Source organism: Acartia tonsa, chromosome 4 (genome assembly GCF_053477335.1).
Source record: "Acartia tonsa isolate MP-2025a chromosome 4, ASM5347733v1, whole genome shotgun sequence".
Taxonomy (NCBI): domain Eukaryota; kingdom Metazoa; phylum Arthropoda; class Copepoda; order Calanoida; family Acartiidae; genus Acartia; species Acartia tonsa.
In genome coordinates, this window is record NC_137263.1 from 18,369,238 (window position 1) to 18,386,797 (window position 17,560).

Here is a 17,560-nt window from a genome sequence, read left to right on the forward strand (position 1 = left end):
TACATGTCACTAAAGTTATTGTTTAAAATTTTTTCTCGTGATAATATCAGTGGGTAAGACTAAGCAGTTCTAATTGTTTTCAGAAAAAAGAATATTTATAAAATTAAAAAATGAGTGTGAGTGAAGCTGGAGATTTGAAGCACAGACTGGCAGGATGGAAGGAACTTATTGTTCTGGTCGACTCTGTCCTCGCATGGGAAAAGGTCAGTTCTTTTATATAAAAAAGTAAAGCTCAACAAAATTATGGAATATAATTAAAGGGAAGTGGGTATTAGGAAAAATAGATTTTCTTACCAAGTACCTAATTTTTATGATACAGAATACGATTAAAAAATCTAAATCAAAGACAAATTTCATAATATTGATTTTGATATATTTTGTAAGTTTTGTTCTTTTCTTAGGAGTTTTATGCTGCCCTTGTTTCCTGTTCTCTCACACTTCTCTTTATAATGGTCTGGTATATGGTAAGTTTCAATGACTAAACTCAAAAAACCTCAGTTAACGCTTATCTCAATGAACGGCTTCCATAGAAAACGCCTATGGGCATGATATTGTATCGCTGTCAAAGCTAGACCTGAAAAATATATTTTAGAATTTTGTGTTGTTGTAAATTCGATCGCATACAAATAACAATTTTCGACTTACCATAGTATGAAGAGATTTGCCTTGTATTATAATCTGTATATAGCTGTAATTTGTTCTAAATGCCGAATTTACTCTGATTTTTCTAGGCATTGTTACTGAACAGAAATAGATATTGTTTTGTTATTTTTTGCAAATTGATATTCAAATATTACATATTTGTTAAAATAATTTCATTATCTTATAGGATCCCAGTACATTAACCCTGCTTTCCCTGGTTGGTGAGATAGCAGTTATTCTGGACTATGCTGTGCCAAGACTCCAGGCCAAGATATTTCCAGACTCTGCCTGGTCAATGGAGAATGAGAAGAGACTTGATCAGATTTGCCAGGAGTTGGTGAGTTATGTTTACAATTAGAAAAAAATAAAGCTAAAAAAAAAAAAACATAGATAGATACCCTGGGCTCGGCAGCCGCCAGAAGACACCAATTTTCCAACCGTTTGGTTACTAAGCTTAGGAATTTCAATATTCAGAAATCTTTTAGACATAATCTAAGTTTTAAAATCCCACGACACCCTGAACTTATGACTAAAACTACATGAATTAGGTAACAGTAAGCTGTTACCTACTGAAATTCATTAAATGTTAAAGCAATTAAAAGTTGCATTCATCAAGTTGTTGAATGACATATGATCATGAATCTATATAAAAACCTCCATTTTAAACTTTTTATTTAAATATTATCTTGTATTTTCAGCTGTTTGTAAAGAATGGTATGTACCGTGTCTACGCCCTACTCATGGGATACAAGCACTCTCATCCCCTGATGTTCATGTCTACCACCGTGGTTGCCCTTTTCCTTATTGCACAGATTGGCGCCATGTTCTCTGGGTTCTTCCTCACATACCTGGCTGTTCTAGTCGTGGTAATGATTCCTGGACTTTACAGGTTAGATAGTTTCTTTTTTAAATCTTTCATTATATTGTTGGTTTTATTTGTATTAAAGTTTTCTCTTGTGAATAAATACAGGGTTGTGTATTCTGCACAAGATTTTTTTTTACCTGCTGAAAAAATTTTTTACCTCCCCTCCCCCCCCCCTTTTTTTTGGAGGGAGAAAAATGAAAAAAAAAGTTTTTGGTAGGTACTCTTTATTTAATTTTATTCATATTTTCCCCCTTCCACATAAAAAAAATATTTTCAGGACTGTTGATTTCTTCATTTTTCCCCCCTCTTAAGTCCCCCTCCCCTCGTAGCAGGGTAACCCATGCAGAATATACACCCCTGTGTAAATATCTAATGTATGAGTGTATCCAACATTGTTTCACCCAAAATAAATGTCCGAATAGAAATATCTATTTCAAAATAAAATATAAAAAAATTAGTATAAATTATGGATTGAATTCTTTTCATTTAACCTTTCCTAGGTAATTATTTACCTAAAATGATATTTTAGACGTGGATTCTTGGACAAATACTGTTCCGGTCTGATGCTCAGGTTTGAAGAGTTTGTAAAAGCCAAGAAGCTCGAGTAAATCATATCTGCAAGCTGATAGTAACCACTTAGAATTAAAGAAATACTGTTTCAATTTTTATTAACAATGTTAAATCATTAGGTAAAATATCCTAATGAATTTTTCTTAAAAATATCATCCAAATAATCATTAAATGTTTTTCTTAATAATATTGACTAGAAAAAGTGTTAGTAGTTTAAATCAAAATCAGCCTTTCAAATCTAAAATGAATCTAAATCCTATATTAATCCGAAAATTATCTTAAAAATAAAACTATAGCTAGTCTTTGAATTACTGGTTAATCTGACATCATGTTGAAGTTTACTTTTAGTACAATATGCCAATTAAAACATCTTTTTTTGTTAGTAACTTAACTAAGTTTAATTTGTAAATGAACTCGTTTTTACAAACGCACATTTACGCATAATTTGAGGTTTTAAGTTAAATATTAATCGCTTGAACCATTTTAGTTTGTAGTATTAAAAAGTTTTCAATTTGGCATCCATGAATTAATTTTGTATATACCAGCATAAATTGTGGAAAACACCTGGCATATAAATAATAATATTGATCTCATTAGTTAGTAAGAATATAAGTGTAAATCAAACAAGCCATTTCTTTATTTACTCTTTATTATATGTTTATAAGTGTTGACAAAAAACTTTTGTCATTTAACATAAAAGCATTATTTTAACCTATCTTATTTCGTAGTAAACCACCAGAATATAAACATTTAGTAATTAATATTTTTATTATAAATATTGTGATATAAACCACCAGATTTAAATGTATTTGTGCTTTCGATTCTATTTTAACATTATGTACTTAAATCCAGTCATTAAGAAAGTTTTATTAGAAAATTGTATAATACTTAACAATTAAGATATCAAATAATGTAAAAAAAAACTTTATTAAGTTTTATTAGAAATCCATTAATATTACTCAGTAAAAGTTAAAATCTTAATACTATCAACATCAAAGATCTATTCAGGAAACAGAAAGTATTTAAAGTTTCTAAATATCATAACTTTTTAGCTCCATTTTACTAACTAAAAAACAAACTTAAAAGAAGAAAAGTCATTTTATTTTTAAAACTGTAATACCTAAAAAAATTTAAATCCTTTAAACTTCATCTAAATAAAAATGATAAATTGTGTAATATAAAACTCTTTATGTATGCATTATTAGATAGTGATTAAATCTATATATATGTCCCAGTAAGAATCACCGGTTTCGTGTTTCCAGATAGTAAAATGTCGAAACGGGAGAGGTATAAAATTCTCTTTAAGCAATCTAAAGCTGTCGTTAAGGTTAGTGTTTTAATTTTTTTTTTTAATTTTTATACTTTTGTAATCTCATGCATACTTTTCTTGCATTTCATTATTATTTAGATATACTATTGTGTTTTAGGGAAAACCAAAAATAAAAAAAATCTTTCATATCTGTGGCCTCAAATACAAAAATTGCATAAAAAGTGGACTGCGTTTTAAAGTTTTAAGTTAAATTTTTTCATTTAAATAACTAGCAGGGTGACCACTATGTACGTTATGTTCAATATGTTCATATTGAACACCACTTTTAGGTTTTTTGGTACGTTTTTGTTCGTTTTTGATTTTTGTGTACAATATGAACATTTCAGCATACGTTATTGTACGTTTTTTCTGTAATGTATGATTAGTATTAGTAATCATTAATTTATTTGTATTTCATAAAAACTAACAAAAAAATTTTTTTTTCCTTTTTATAAAATGAAATACAACAAGTAAGTGAGGTGGGGAAACTCCCTTTGAAAAAAAAACAACTTTACAATACCTCTTTGGGCGATGCACCTAGAGGCTAGGGGCTAAGGTGCTGGAATATCTAATTGTATTTAAATAAAAGAATATAAACCTCATTATTAGTTGGTACTATTTACATGATTCAATTGGGGTAAATTTAACCCCCGCCAAACAATTTTGGGGGGGTAAATACCCCCCAAAATAAAAAATCTCTAAAAAAAAAATTTTGCGCGCTTCGCGCGCATTTTTAATAATCAATATTTAATAAAATTTTACCCCCGGGGTAAAAATTTTTTGGGGGGGAAAAAAAATTTGTATACCTATGTGCTTTATGGTACGTTATTGTACGTTATTTTTAAAGAAAATGTGCGTTATTGTGTTCATTGTAATTTTTTTGAAGTACGTTATTTTCAATATTAATATAAAAAAGGCGGTGGTCGCCCTGAACTAGGTAAGAAGTACAACTTATTGGAAATTACTTCGTAAACAGCAAAACTGTTCGTTCCTATCGCCCATTGTTCTATCCCCTATTGAAAGATAATGTGTCTTTGTATTATTTTTAGGCTTTTCTAAATAAACTTTACTTTTGGTTTTATGGGATTTGCTTGAGATTTACAAAGAATTTTCATAATTTTGCATTCCTATTAAACCATTTATTTGTTCAGGACTGGGAGGGTGGATTCTTCGCTCAGAATGACCGCAAACCATCTCGAACAGACATTGCTTCAGCCCCAGAGAAAGTTCTAGTCGCCTACAAAAATTGCAAGAAAATCAAACTTTATTTTGAGAAAGAATCACAAAGTAGTAAACCTACAAGTCCGGATGATCAATCTAGGTAAGACAATTTTATCGCCACGCGTAATTGGTCGAATATCAGTGAAAACTTGTTCAATTACAAGGTTACGTTTTAGATGAATTTTAAAAGTAAAGGTTCGTCTTAAACCTCCACCATCAAATATTAATCACTTACATTTTACTTTTGAATTAGGATTTTATTTTAGGCATTAAATGGACAGATAATTTTACTACCTATTATTAATGTATTTTGCACAATTTATACCTAATCAATTTTTAAAAATATTTTGTTATTGTAGATTACCAGATGAGGAATCTAGATTACCGGACGAGGGGTTGATTTTGCCTGATGAATCTTGCGCAGAAGAAACAAATGAAAACATTAGTTTTTCTGGACTCTTTCCTAAAAGTGAAACCAAGAGTCGTGAAACCTGTAAAGACATATCAAATGTAAAAGTTTGGGGTGAACACTTAAACAAAAAGAGTACTCCTACCCCTGCCCCGGCTAATCATAAGTTTGTTGGGAAACTAGACTTCTCATTTGACAAAAGTTTTACACGAACAAGCATAAAAAAGAAAAAGACTCGTTTAGAAAATAAGTCTCATTCTTTTTTTGGTTCCTTAGGTGATGATTCCACACTTTTGGGTGATCTTAGTCAATCTTCTTTTCTTGATGTTACACAAAATGACACTATTTTTTGTGAAACAATTGAAACTGCAACTCTTGATGAAACAGCTAATCAACCTAAGCCTAAATCTACTACTGTCCCACCTTCAGCCATATCTGACGACTCTGCTTCAGTAGATCTTATCCCCATTGCCACAAAGGTTAAGACTTCATGTGAAGCTTCCAAAAAATCCATCCAAAATAACCACGAAAGAAAGATTGATTCTAGTTGGCTAAAGCGTTGTGCAGCATCGGATGACTTTATTGTTGAAGAGGAAAAGATTTGTGTTGTTGAGAATGATTCAACATCTACGAAAGAGAAATCTAGTGAAAATGAATGTAAATCTGACAACATGGAGGAAGATCATGATGATATAATTGTCGCAACTCCCAAGAAAACTGAATCTGTCCCAAGACTTCTGTCGTCGGTGTCAACCCCAACAAATTTTAAGGGATTGTTTGCTGCTAAAAAGACAGGTACTTTTTCAATTATTATTGGTATAAACATTAAATGGGAATATTTATACTTAACATTTTCTTTCATTTTTTTTTGTTCTAATGATTAACTTATTCCTATGTTGAACAATTATATCTAGAAGTTTATTAACATTATTCTGAAGAAAAACGAAACTTATTCCTGTTATCTTTTTGATTCAATGAGTGGAATATTTTCAAGAAATGGTTTAGTTATGATTAGTTATAAAAAAATACATAAGAACATTAGGATTAGGATAATTGAAAAAATCTTATTTAGAAGAGTCAGAAGCCATAGCAGTGCCGGAGCCTGTTTGTTCATCTAAGTCTAAGAGTCCAGCTGGGAACGATATAACACCACCACCAAAGAAAAAAGCAACAAAGAAACGGAAAAGAAGCTCTGATTCTGAAGATGAAGAGTATAAACCAATTAAAAACACAAAATCTAAAAATGGCCGACAGGCTAAAAATGACAACCTTGATGACGATGATAATGAAAGCGATTATGAAGAAAAGTCAAACGACGCTAAAAAGCCCAAGTCAAAAAGGGCCAGGAAATCTAAAACAGTCAACAAGAATGATACCAATAAAAATTCGGAAGTGGATGAACATTTGACAGAAACACCTTTGGGTCCGTCTAATATTAACTTGTTTGAACTTGGATTTGAGGAAAATGTGGGCGGCACTGGCGGCGGGAAAGGCGCGGGGGCTGCGGGCAAAAAAACATTTATGACACCTGAACAGAGATTGTCTAAGAATGTCAGCTCGGGAAAAGCCAATGAGAATTATAGGAAAATCGACTTGAAAAAGAAGACTTACACAAAAGGTAAGTAATAGAATTAACAAGATTTTTCTTTTAAATTTGAAAACCATAAAAAAATCTATGTAAAGAAATATGTACTATTTTGTATTGATTTGAATTTTATAGAGTGAATGTATCAGTGAGTGAAAAAGCCATGATAATGTGTTAACTTTTAGTGACGTCACTTTAACGCCATTTCGAACATTTCCTTGTCATAGGCTAGCTGCGCTACTAAACTTGTGATAAACAGTACAATGCATGGCATAGGTTTATAGAATAAATATATTTTCGTGTTTAGGCGGTGGCCGTGGAAAATTCCTAATGATGATGGAATTTAAGAAAAAATTAGCTGCTAAGGTAACTAGATTTTCAACTCTTTTATTTAAGGAATCCTGTAATGTGAAGTAGCAAGGTTTTTAGTCTGTAGCTTAAGATTTCGATTACTACTAAAACGATTGAGTCCTTCCTTTTAGGGAAGCTTTACTTGGGTCCCAGGATTTTCTGCTCTTCGAAATAGAGCCTCTAGATGCTAGGGGCGAAGCCACTTGTATTTAAAAAAGAATTTTTTTTGAAGGATTAGATTAATGAAATTCTTGTATTAGATGGTTATTTTATTCTTAGGAAGGAAAGACATTTAAAGAGTTGAAATGTTATCGTTGTGGTGAGACAGGTCACTTTGCCACGAGGTGTACAGGAGGTGCTGGAGATACTCTTATTCCACAGGTTTTTATTATGATATCATTTAATTAATATGAACAATTCTCAATTATGGTACCACATCTACTTTACTTAACCCCTCCCCCCCCCCCCCTCTCTAAAAATAAATAAACCTACAGTACACAGTTCCATGTATGAAACTATTTTCGTAATGACAGAGGCTGCAATTGAAATTGCTGAAAAATAGGATATATTAATGTGGCGTCAAACTTGTTATGTATTGTAACTAAAAGGAAATGGTTAAGGAGGGGGGGGGGGGGTGAAGAATGTGGGAGGATTTTCAGAATCATGGTATCTTGTCCCTGCGTAATGGAAGGATTCATTAAATACAAATATTATGTTGTTGTTTTTTGTTTTTAGAATTACGTTTTTATCGCTTTAAAAAAAGGCTTCAGAAAATTGTACCCTTTTAAGTTTTTTTAAAGAAATTTAAAATTATCAATATTCAATTATTTAGGACGTAGCAGACGAACTAGATCCTGGCAATTTCGCCACCTTAGATGAGGTGAAGGAAAAGCTGGGCATGAATTCTCAACCTGCTGCCGACTCCAACAATGGTCATGTGAACCTGGACCAGGAGGATGAGGAACTGCTGGAGGCTGTCAGACAGTGCGAACCACAAGCCCAGGCCGCAGAACTTAATTTCTCAACTGAATCATACTTTTCTACGGAGAACTTTGACCGCGACACAATTTATGCAGCGCTCAAAAAGTTTGGATATTCGGGCTTTCGAGATGGACAGGAGGAGGGAATTTCTAGAATTTTACGTGGAGAATCCAGCCTTGTATTGTTGGCTACAGGATCAGGAAAATCCTTGATTTATCAGCTTCCTGCTTATTTGTATGCTGAAAAATATGGTTGTATCACTATTGTAGTTTCTCCCCTTGTGTCGCTTATGGAGGACCAGGTTACTGGTCTACCCAGCTTTCTAAAGGCAGCTGCCCTTCATTATAACCTCACACCAAAGGCCAAGGAGAAAATTATCGAGCAGGTGAAAAGTGGCAAGCTGCACTTTTTGTTGGTGTCCCCTGAGGCGGTGTCTGGTGGCGGTGGCGCTTTTGGAGCCCTGATACCCCACCTTCCTCCAATTGGGTTTGTTTGTATTGACGAGGCACATTGTGTTTCTCAATGGTCCCACAATTTTCGTCCTAGTTACCTAAGGTAAGAGTTTCAATAATCATCAACAATACATATAAAAAAGCAACAGGATGTGTGTATGTGTACCTTTACAGTTAGCTTCTCATAGGTCCTTGGAATCTTTATAACTAAATTAAAAGAGGTGAACTCTATCCTCCCAAGAGAAATCGCCCATGGAAAAAATAACTCCACCCCTTTCCAAAAAAATATTTTACGTTTTAAAACTAACGTGGGCGGCAGGGGTCGATTCCTCGTTCCCATAAAGCGCCTGTAGAGGTGTAGCAGCTACTAACTAAGATATATTGTATATGAAATTCCTATTGTTTAATCTTTTCAAAAAGATATTTGTAATTCATAATCATATTTGAATTTCAATGTTTCAACTAATAAATTGTGAATTATTTTTAGGTTGGCAAAAGTGATCAGAGAAAAGCTGCGAGTGAAAACAATTCTCGGATTAACAGCTACAGCACCGGAACGTATGATAGAGAGTGTGTCTGAACAGTTGGGTGTTCCCAGTGAGGGCGTCATCCGTGGTCCTCTCCTTCCCAATAATCTCACCTTGTCAGTGTCGCGTGACGAAGAGCGTGATATGGCTATGCTGGCGTTATTGAGTGAAGGAGGAGCTCTAGCTACATGTGAGAGTGTTATTGTTTACTGCACCCGTCGAGATGATTGTGAAAGGATTGCTTCATTTCTGCGGACTAAACTGCAGGAGCGCGAATATCAGATGTCACAGTTGGGCAATAATCGTGTAAGGTACAGTGCAACGGCTGAGCCCTATCACGCCGGCTTAACGCCGCACCGAAGAAAGACTGTACAGAATCATTTTATGACCGGCAAGCTACGAGTTGTGGTTGCCACGGTGGCCTTTGGTATGGGCATCGACAAGTCTGATATCCGAGCAATTGTGCACTACAATATGCCCAAGTCGTTTGAGTCCTATATCCAGGAAATTGGTCGTGCTGGTCGAGATGGTAAGCCTGCACGTTGTCATTTGTTTTTAGAGGCAGAGGGTAAAGATTTATCAGAACTAAAACGACACATTTATTCCAACTCCATGGACAGATTCACACTGCGTAAGTTGCTACACATGGTATTTGATATCAACGGTGAAAAGTCCAAGTCTGAGTATAAAGAAGTGGCGTTGCCGATAGCAAGCACGGTTGAAGCACTAGACCTCCCGGAGGAAAATATTTCGACTATCCTCTGTTACCTTGAATCAGGTCTCAAGGATAAAACTGCATGGGTCAAGTTGGCCAACCCTGTTTATTCATGTGGCAAGGTTCAATGTTATGGCGGGCCCCAACAGCTGCGTATTGTTGCCGCAAGCTGTCCGCCGTTGGCAGCTGCCATTGCCATCCAGCGCCAACGTGGTGTCGAGGTGAACGGTGCGTCTAGCATTGAATTTCCTGTTGTTGAAGTAAGCTGTCAAATGGGCTGGAACTCTGCGCTAGTCAAGAAGGAACTGAAAAATTTGGAGTGGAGAAGCACGCCCATGGGATGGAGGAAAACAGGAGTTCTTGTTGAATTCAGCAATCTATCATTTCACCTGGAGGCTAAGAATGGTATAACTGAAGACGAGTTGGATGAGTTACAGGAGGAGCTGTATGACAGGTCTAAGAATCAGGAATACGCGGATCTATCCAATCTTTACCGCCTATTTCGTGCTTTTAATCTTGTCTCCTACAGACACCACGACGAGACTGTAACAGCCACCGACCTGGAAGAAAAATCGGATAAACTGAAGCACTTCCTGTCCAGCTACTTCAAAGAGCCAGAAAAGATCCTAGAAGAGGTAAAGAACGTCCCCACAGAGTGTAAGGAGGAAAATTCCCTGAGAGACAAAGTGAGAGATTTTGTCATGTCCAACGGAGACAATAACTGGAACGGTAGAGCGGTAGCGCGTGTCATGCATGGAATACAGAGTCCAAACTTTCAGGCAAAAGTGTGGGGCAGATCACCTGCCTGGCGGTCTGCACTTAACATTGATTTTAATCTTCTTGTCAAGATTGCAACTGATGAGATTTTAAGAATTCGAACGGGAAAGTAAATTTCCATTTGAAAATTTAGTAACATAATTAGTAAGCTAGCATGATTTTAATTAGTATTGAATAATTGACACATCGTATGTAAGCTGGGTTAATTTAAAGTATAGGTTTTTCAATTTTATAAGATTATCTAACGAATGCCAATAAAGCGAAAAGATTTATTATTAAAGAGGGGGGGAAGTTTTGACACATTTGCTGAAACTGTGAATATAGGCTTTATCTTTGGACTCAGAGGATAGGTTATTAGGGATAAAATCATTATAATATGATAAATTTTCCCAAGTTTTAAGATTTTTTGGATAGGCCTTTAGGTTCAGGAGCTGTAGGCCTTCAGGTTCAGGGGCTGCAGGCCTCCAGATGGTCTCTGGACAGGCAAAATTAAAATAAAAATTTTGTTTTGAAGAGTTAGAGGTCAACTTATAAAACAAAATATGCATATTTTTTAATGTTATTTACATATTTGAAGAAAAAAGATGCAAATTTTGTTTCATAAGTTAACCTCTAACTCTTCAAAAAAAATAAAATTTTTATTTTTACCTGTCCAGAGACCACCTGGAGGCCTGCAGCTCCTGAACTTGTAGGCCTATCCAAAAAATCTTAAAACTTAGGAAAATTTATCATATAAGAATTATTTTATCCCTAATAACCTATCCTCTCAGTACAAAGATAAAGCCTATACTCACTGTTTCCGCAAATGTGTCAAAACTTCCCCCCCTCTTACAGCTTTTTACCAATTTATAGTCAAATTATTATTAAATACCATATGATCTAGAAAAAAAATATATTGGTTAGAAAGAAAACTTACTATTATATTACACCAACAAATATACTTTTTGATAACTTCTATCATTAATTGAAGTATTAAAGCACATAGATAATATTTCTGTATTATATATTCATAAAACTAGTTTTGAATCATTCTTTGATCATTAAATATTGACCTATTAGAAACATTCAGATCATTTATCTGAAGAAAAAAACATATTACGCTTTTTAGTACCTGACTTTGTTCATTATTACGCTTCTTATTTTTAGACTATTTAAAATTGTTTGGCATGATGGCTTTGTGATAATATTTAATTTTTTAGACATTTATAAATTGTATGGTGTACTTTTATGTAATATACCTATTGATTGAATATACAAAAATCTACCTAGATTTAAATAAATATTGTCAATTAATTAATTCGTCAATTTATTAATTTCAGAATAGAATGAAAAATAAATGTTGGATGTTAGAAAATTATTGTAGATTGTAAAACTATAAATCCAGGTAAAATATTTTTTTTTTATATAATTGAAGAAGATTATCTAATTTCACTGGCCATTTGAAGTAAGGGTTAATCAACTAAAATCCCTAGAATTAGCCTAAAACCTGTAAGTTGAGCTTGAAAAATGAATAGGAATCCTGACATCTGTTGTGTTAATATTTCAATTTACTTGTAGACTGAATTTTATAATTATAATTTTTTTTTCGACAAACTAGACATTTGATCCGTATGCTATGCTCTTATTAGTAGTTGTCCTTGATGTTTTGCTTCGTTACTTATGGATGCTGTCATCCTTGTTTCAAATATATTTCTTTAAACAGATCGCAACTGTTGAATGTTGTTTTTATTACGAATATCATAATTGCATGATCCCAAGTAAGGGATTAAATATTATAATCCGCTTTGTTTCTTCAACTACTCTATTCATCAATAGGGATTAAAGTTCATTCACATGATCCAGAATTTTTGTTTTTGTTCATGTGGGTGGTCGGTGGCAGGAATATGTTTCTAGCAAAAATAATTCACTAATTCTCATCATTAATCATTCACTATTGATTGACATACCAACAATTCTTTAAAAATACTTTGTCTCTTAAAACAGAGATTATTGATGTCTGTTATAAAATAAGTGTTATTATTAATTTATGACGTATAGAATTGAGAAGTCAGTTTTTCTTTGATATTTAGGCTGTATGTAATTTTGTTACTAAATCGAAAAAAAACGTCTAAACCCATATTTAAATTCAAAATTTATCTACTGATAAAAATTATTTCTTTTGCAGTGCCGATAAAAGATTCATTGTTTTCAATCAACTTTTTCCTTTATACAAATGAAATTTCTTATTGCAAAAATAAACTCCTTATTGTCTACTATAATTATATTTTCATAAATAAATAAGTGGATTTTATTACTCAGATGACTAATTCTCCTAGTATTGATTTTTTTAATACATTGTGTATTTAGTTGTGAGCAAACCATGGACGGATTCAGACCTCGGCACCAACACCCCTCCCCCTCACACCCAGCCGTAGCAAAAATATCGCCGATGGTTCCAGAGGTCTCGTTATTTTTCGGCAACGGGCACCATCCCCCTTCACCGCGGCCAAATTATAATCCAAATGCACAACACCAAATGAGATATCCCACTACGGAACAGAATAGATATTATGATTCTTATTCACACGAAAGAAATTCTGCCAACCACAGTATTGGAAGTCCACTACCACCGCCACAGCCAACCAACCAGAGGCTGTTGCAGGACACAACTAGACGTTCTTCAGAATTTTCAAGAAACTTTGACAATCTATCGATGTCAGAATCTTTCCATTCCAATGGAAATAAGAAAACAAATTATTACTCCAATGAGTCTAATAATAACAGAGAAAAAGTCAAGTTTGTAGATTTTGTGGAGCCACTTACTTCAACGTCTCCCTTTTCTCAACAAAGAAGTACAAAACTAGATGAATATGGCTATGATGGTGATTTTAGAAGAGGGTAAGTTACTTTTTCAAGAAATATATCAACTAGTATCTTTTTCTTTCAAGTTCTACATATTATATTTAATGGGAGAGGGAGAAGGGGGGGGGGGGTGAGATGCACTCTGATGGTTAGCCAAAAGGTTATTAAAGAACAAGATTAAGCTTTCATGAAAATTATGAAACAGATGAAAATACAGACTCATACCAAGTATCTAATTATGATTGTGGGATAGTAAAGTTTAGGAATTAAAACAAGTAGCTTAACAAATTAGAAAGTCAGACTAACGAACATTAATCAATATCGAATAAAAGCATTTAACTGTATTTAGAAGTTGTAACAAAAATAAAGTGTAAATCTATCCCAAAATAGAGATATAGAGCTGCGACGTTTTCTAAATTGTACTTTTAAAGGAATCATCACTCCAAGTTTAAAATCGATAGGACAATTCTAACATGCTTAAATTATAAGAGCTATCCGTTACTGACCGAAACGACCCTGATTGTAGAAATTCTACGATTTTTAAATATTTTTTTAGTAAATATGCAATGACTCACTATTTTGTTATTTTTTGTAGACTAAGAGAAAGTCCGACTAATCATGAGTCACCGGTTCCTTCAGATATTTTAAAGGTAATTGACTTTTATTTGTAATTGTCCTACCAAACAGATAAAATATAGCATTACGTGAAACAAGGACTCTTGCGTTCCAAAGTAGCGAGGCAAATAGTTATTCCACCAATTAGACTTTTTATGCTTTCATAAGGACTTTAAAACAGGAATCTACTTGTCATGTCAAAGGGAGGGGGCGAAAGTGACACTTTTTGAAACCAAAACTAAAAGTCAAAGGAACTCAACTAAAAAAAGAGTTACAGGTCTGACATTTTGCATGGCAGTTGCTTTTTAGGGGTACAATATGGAACTGTGAAGAAACGGCGTCGCAACCGCCGAAAACCGTCGAGAAAAGGCAAAAAAATTTCGGCGGGAAACGGCGGTTTTTGGCGGTTGCGCCGCCGTTTCTTCGCAGTTCCATAATTACCCCTATAAAGCAACTGCCATGCAAAATCTCAGACCTGTAACTCTTTTTTTAGTTGAGTTCCTTTGTTTACTTTTAGTTTTGGTTTCAAAAAGTGTCACTTTCGCCTCCCCCCTTTTTTGAAATATTACCCAATTTTTATCGAATTTCAAAAATATACTTAAGATAAAATTATCGGATAATAATTTCATGTCTTTCTATGTATACGTAGGGTATTTAATCAAAAAAAGTTACAGAATGTATTATCAACTATTATATCATTTGATAAACTATTTTTTTGTAAAATTGCTGTAGGTGTTAAACTGGCAGAATGACCAGCTGAAACTGTTGCAAGAGCAAGTATCTGCACTTCTACAAGCTTCACCCCAACAACAACAATATAAACATACACAACAGTTAAACCAACAACAGTATCCTCTAAATCAAGACAAAGAGGTTAGATTCTTTTATTCGTAAACACTGAATGTTTTTTTAATATAGGGCTAGATTATGGAAATTATGATAGTTTCATTTGCAGAAAAACAATTTTATTATTGATTTTACGTTTTTTTTGTAATATTTAACATGCTGCATTGGATATTAGAAATATGTTGGCATTGCGCCATTACAAGGTAAAAGTAGAAAATTGTGTACAATACGATACGATAATGATTTTTCAAGTATGGCTTAAAATCCGGTTTTAATCTAGCTGATATTAATCAAGCGATACTGAAAATATTATTCTTTAGGTAATAAGTAATGAAATGTAGCATTTAATTTTATTAATTTACTTTTTTCTCTAAAGGCAATTAGCAAGAATGAAAGCCATAGCTTAAATGAAGATAAGCAACGACGAATCAGCAGTGAAAAGGTGTTAAATAGCAAAAGTGCTGAAAGCACTGCGTGTAACACTGATCCACTTTATTCAAGTGTGAGCACTTGCAGCAACCAGCGCAGCGTGGCAACCAACACAAGCACACTGTGGCCACAAATACAAAGTGGACTGAGAAAACTGACGGAGACATTGAACGAGGAGGAGGGTGGAGAAGAGGACAGTTATTCAAATGTCGGAGAGATTAGAAAGAGTGCCATTGGGGTAACTGAATATTTACTTATTATGAATTTCAATAATATTATTTCTTTTTGTAGTTCCATTAGTTTAGTTATTAAGGATTAGACACCCACGTTCGTTTGTCTTGGGGTCTATATATCAGTCTGACCTCCGGTTATTCAACCTTTTACTTGTATCCTTTTTGCCAACCTCTTAGTCCTTTGTTTTGCATATTTTTCTTTAAAAAATTATTATTTGACCAAATCTATATTATTTATTTTTAATTTTAATCAATTTTTTTTGTAGGTAAATAATTCTGACAATGAATCTGCACAATCTGCCTTGAATATTGATCTGCCTGACTATCCTGCCTCTGACTGTAGTCCTGATTTAAAGAACAAACAACGTGGCGGTACAGGAAATAGCTTTCACAGCCCTAACAAGGCTGACAACTCCAACAGCTGGCAGTCCCCTGGTCAAGCTGGTGGTGCAAACAGCTGGGATAGTCCTGCACAAGCTGGCACCAGCTGCGCCACTAGCTGGGAAAGCCCGGTGCTTGGTGAGAGTGTGTCCATGTACGAGGCCGAGCAAATTCAGGAAGTTTATACGGATATTTTGAGTAAAGTAAACAAACTTTTAGGAGAACCAACAGAAACTAATACAGAACCCCAAGAAAAAAGCACAAATGTCATAGGTAATTGTTTAACTTTTTTTTTTATGAAAACATGAATCTATCCCTGAGTGACCAATTGTAAGACACTATTTTAATATTAGCAACCTTTTAGCGCTTACAACTTGACAAATTCGGTGCACGCTATTGTTTGAACCTAAATAATAAACTTTATCTTATGTAAGAGGTTTAAACAAGGTTAATTTTTGCAGGAAATAATGCCGGACAACAAGAAGTTCAACACGATGAAAATTCCATTGCAACTGCCACTTTCAACAGACTGCGTCAACTTGGCGTCAGTTTTATTTCACCTGAAGATTTTTCTTCTACAAGCCGTCCAACTGCAAATTCTTTTCCTGTACAAAATGAAGTGAGTGCCATGTTTTTGCCACGGGCTGCCAAGCCTTCTGAGTCGGTGTGGCAACAGTCCCCAGACACAAGCTTAGAAATAAGTTCCCTGGCTCTCAAGTACCTGGACGAGGAACAGTTGTCCAAGTTGGCGGTGGCCCACAGCAGCAAGGCAAAGCAGCCAGGCTCTAGAGATGTCAACATGAGCATGGCCACTCAAGAATTTCTTAACAGATATGGGCTAGCTGCAAATAGCAACGAGGCGGTAAATTCACCTAATTTAAAAACGGGTCGACGTCCGTTGACACCAATCCATAACAATCCAGGAATTGTTCCTAATGGAGCCACGCCCCTAGGGACTAAACAAATGCTTGGACTACGGAGGGAGGTATTGAAGGGAAGGTATACTTCTAAAGAAAGCGGTGGGGCTAACTATGTAGGAGAAAATTACTGTGTTCAAAATTATGAAATGAGGTACACCGGTGAAGCAAACACAGATCAACAGCAGAATGCAAGACAGGATACAAACCTGCAACACCAAGTTAGATTTGACCATAAAAGAAATCAAGTCATCCACCAACAACCTGAAGTTAAAAACAGAGTCTTAGACATCACTGCCATTAAATCTCAGCCAAAATTCTTATAGTTTTTTGCAATTAAACTTTAAATATATTACACTTATGTGTACTTGGCTTTCAAAGATTGAAAAATATTTTTATAGTTACATTTTTAAAGATTGTTATTCTTGAAATTATACATTTATATATCAATTTTTCTTATCTTTGTAAAAAGTTTATTTTTGTTTTAGATTACTGACTTAATTTAATTATATTAAAATGTTAACTAATATTTTTTATGAAAATCAATGTAAATGATATGACAATTAATAAAATATACCTATGTATTTTAATAAAAATCTTAGTTCTATTTATAAATTTCAGATGGATATTGATGTAAAATTGTTAAAATGTGTTGATCTGTTGACGGAGTATCATAAACTGATTGATACATGCATGGTTCATTTTATTACAGATGATTTATTCAAACTTATCCCTCAAGGCAGGGTTTCTCTCTTTTTTCCTATTTAAAATTTTTTAGATAGTGAAAAACTTTAAAGTTTGCAAGCAGTATTACATTTTTGTTGTTGAGTGAAATTATGTAGGCATAAATAAGCCATCATATTTTAGTCTAGAATTAATAAAGATATAAGCCGT

At 34.0% G+C, this 17,560-nt stretch overlaps 4 protein-coding genes across 17 annotated transcripts in view; all 4 read left to right on the top strand.

Moving 5' to 3' along the window:
* Nucleotides 1-3,340, top strand: Arl6IP1 (ADP-ribosylation factor-like 6 interacting protein 1). Of its 4 annotated transcripts, none has more exons than XR_013879184.1 (6): nucleotides 1-203; nucleotides 402-464; nucleotides 830-979; nucleotides 1,341-1,531; nucleotides 2,037-2,281; nucleotides 2,743-3,340. XR_013879184.1 is itself a non-coding variant. In XM_080159319.1 (5 exons), the coding sequence occupies exons 1-5, from the start codon at nucleotides 111-113 to the stop codon at nucleotides 2,113-2,115; spliced, it is 576 nt and encodes a 191-aa protein (XP_080015445.1). In that variant the 5' UTR covers nucleotides 1-110; the 3' UTR covers nucleotides 2,116-3,340. The 4 variants fall into 4 exon arrangements, 1 of the variants encoding a protein (XP_080015445.1); XR_013879185.1 differs by having other exon boundaries at nucleotides 2,778-3,340; XR_013879187.1 differs by having other exon boundaries at nucleotides 2,806-3,340.
* Nucleotides 3,331-11,741, top strand: RecQ4 (RecQ4 helicase). 11 transcript variants are annotated; one of them, XR_013879172.1, is made up of 9 exons: nucleotides 3,331-3,404; nucleotides 4,538-4,707; nucleotides 4,967-5,811; nucleotides 6,089-6,634; nucleotides 6,909-6,967; nucleotides 7,232-7,333; nucleotides 7,785-8,488; nucleotides 8,873-10,596; nucleotides 11,239-11,741. XR_013879172.1 is itself a non-coding variant. In XM_080159310.1 (8 exons), exons 1-8 carry the CDS (start codon nucleotides 3,348-3,350, stop codon nucleotides 10,515-10,517), a joined length of 4,128 nt encoding a protein of 1,375 aa, XP_080015436.1. In that variant the 5' UTR covers nucleotides 3,331-3,347; the 3' UTR covers nucleotides 10,518-10,670. The 11 variants fall into 11 exon arrangements, 1 of the variants encoding a protein (XP_080015436.1); XR_013879174.1 differs by having other exon boundaries at nucleotides 11,257-11,741; XR_013879175.1 differs by having other exon boundaries at nucleotides 11,375-11,741.
* LOC145318001 (uncharacterized) lies at nucleotides 11,715-17,288 on the top strand. The gene is made up of 7 exons (XM_080159311.1): nucleotides 11,715-11,788; nucleotides 12,751-13,281; nucleotides 13,841-13,895; nucleotides 14,593-14,733; nucleotides 15,083-15,373; nucleotides 15,635-16,022; nucleotides 16,211-17,288. The coding sequence occupies exons 2-7, from the start codon at nucleotides 12,764-12,766 to the stop codon at nucleotides 16,990-16,992; spliced, it is 2,175 nt and encodes a 724-aa protein (XP_080015437.1). The 5' UTR covers nucleotides 11,715-11,788; nucleotides 12,751-12,763; the 3' UTR covers nucleotides 16,993-17,288.
* Nucleotides 17,288-17,560, top strand: part of LOC145318004 (putative methyltransferase-like protein 25) — a 3,498-nt gene continuing 3,225 nt past the window's right edge. The window contains exon 1 of the mRNA XM_080159314.1: nucleotides 17,288-17,405. Coding sequence (XP_080015440.1) covers nucleotides 17,288-17,405 — 118 coding nt within the window. The remainder of the gene's footprint in view (nucleotides 17,406-17,560) is intronic.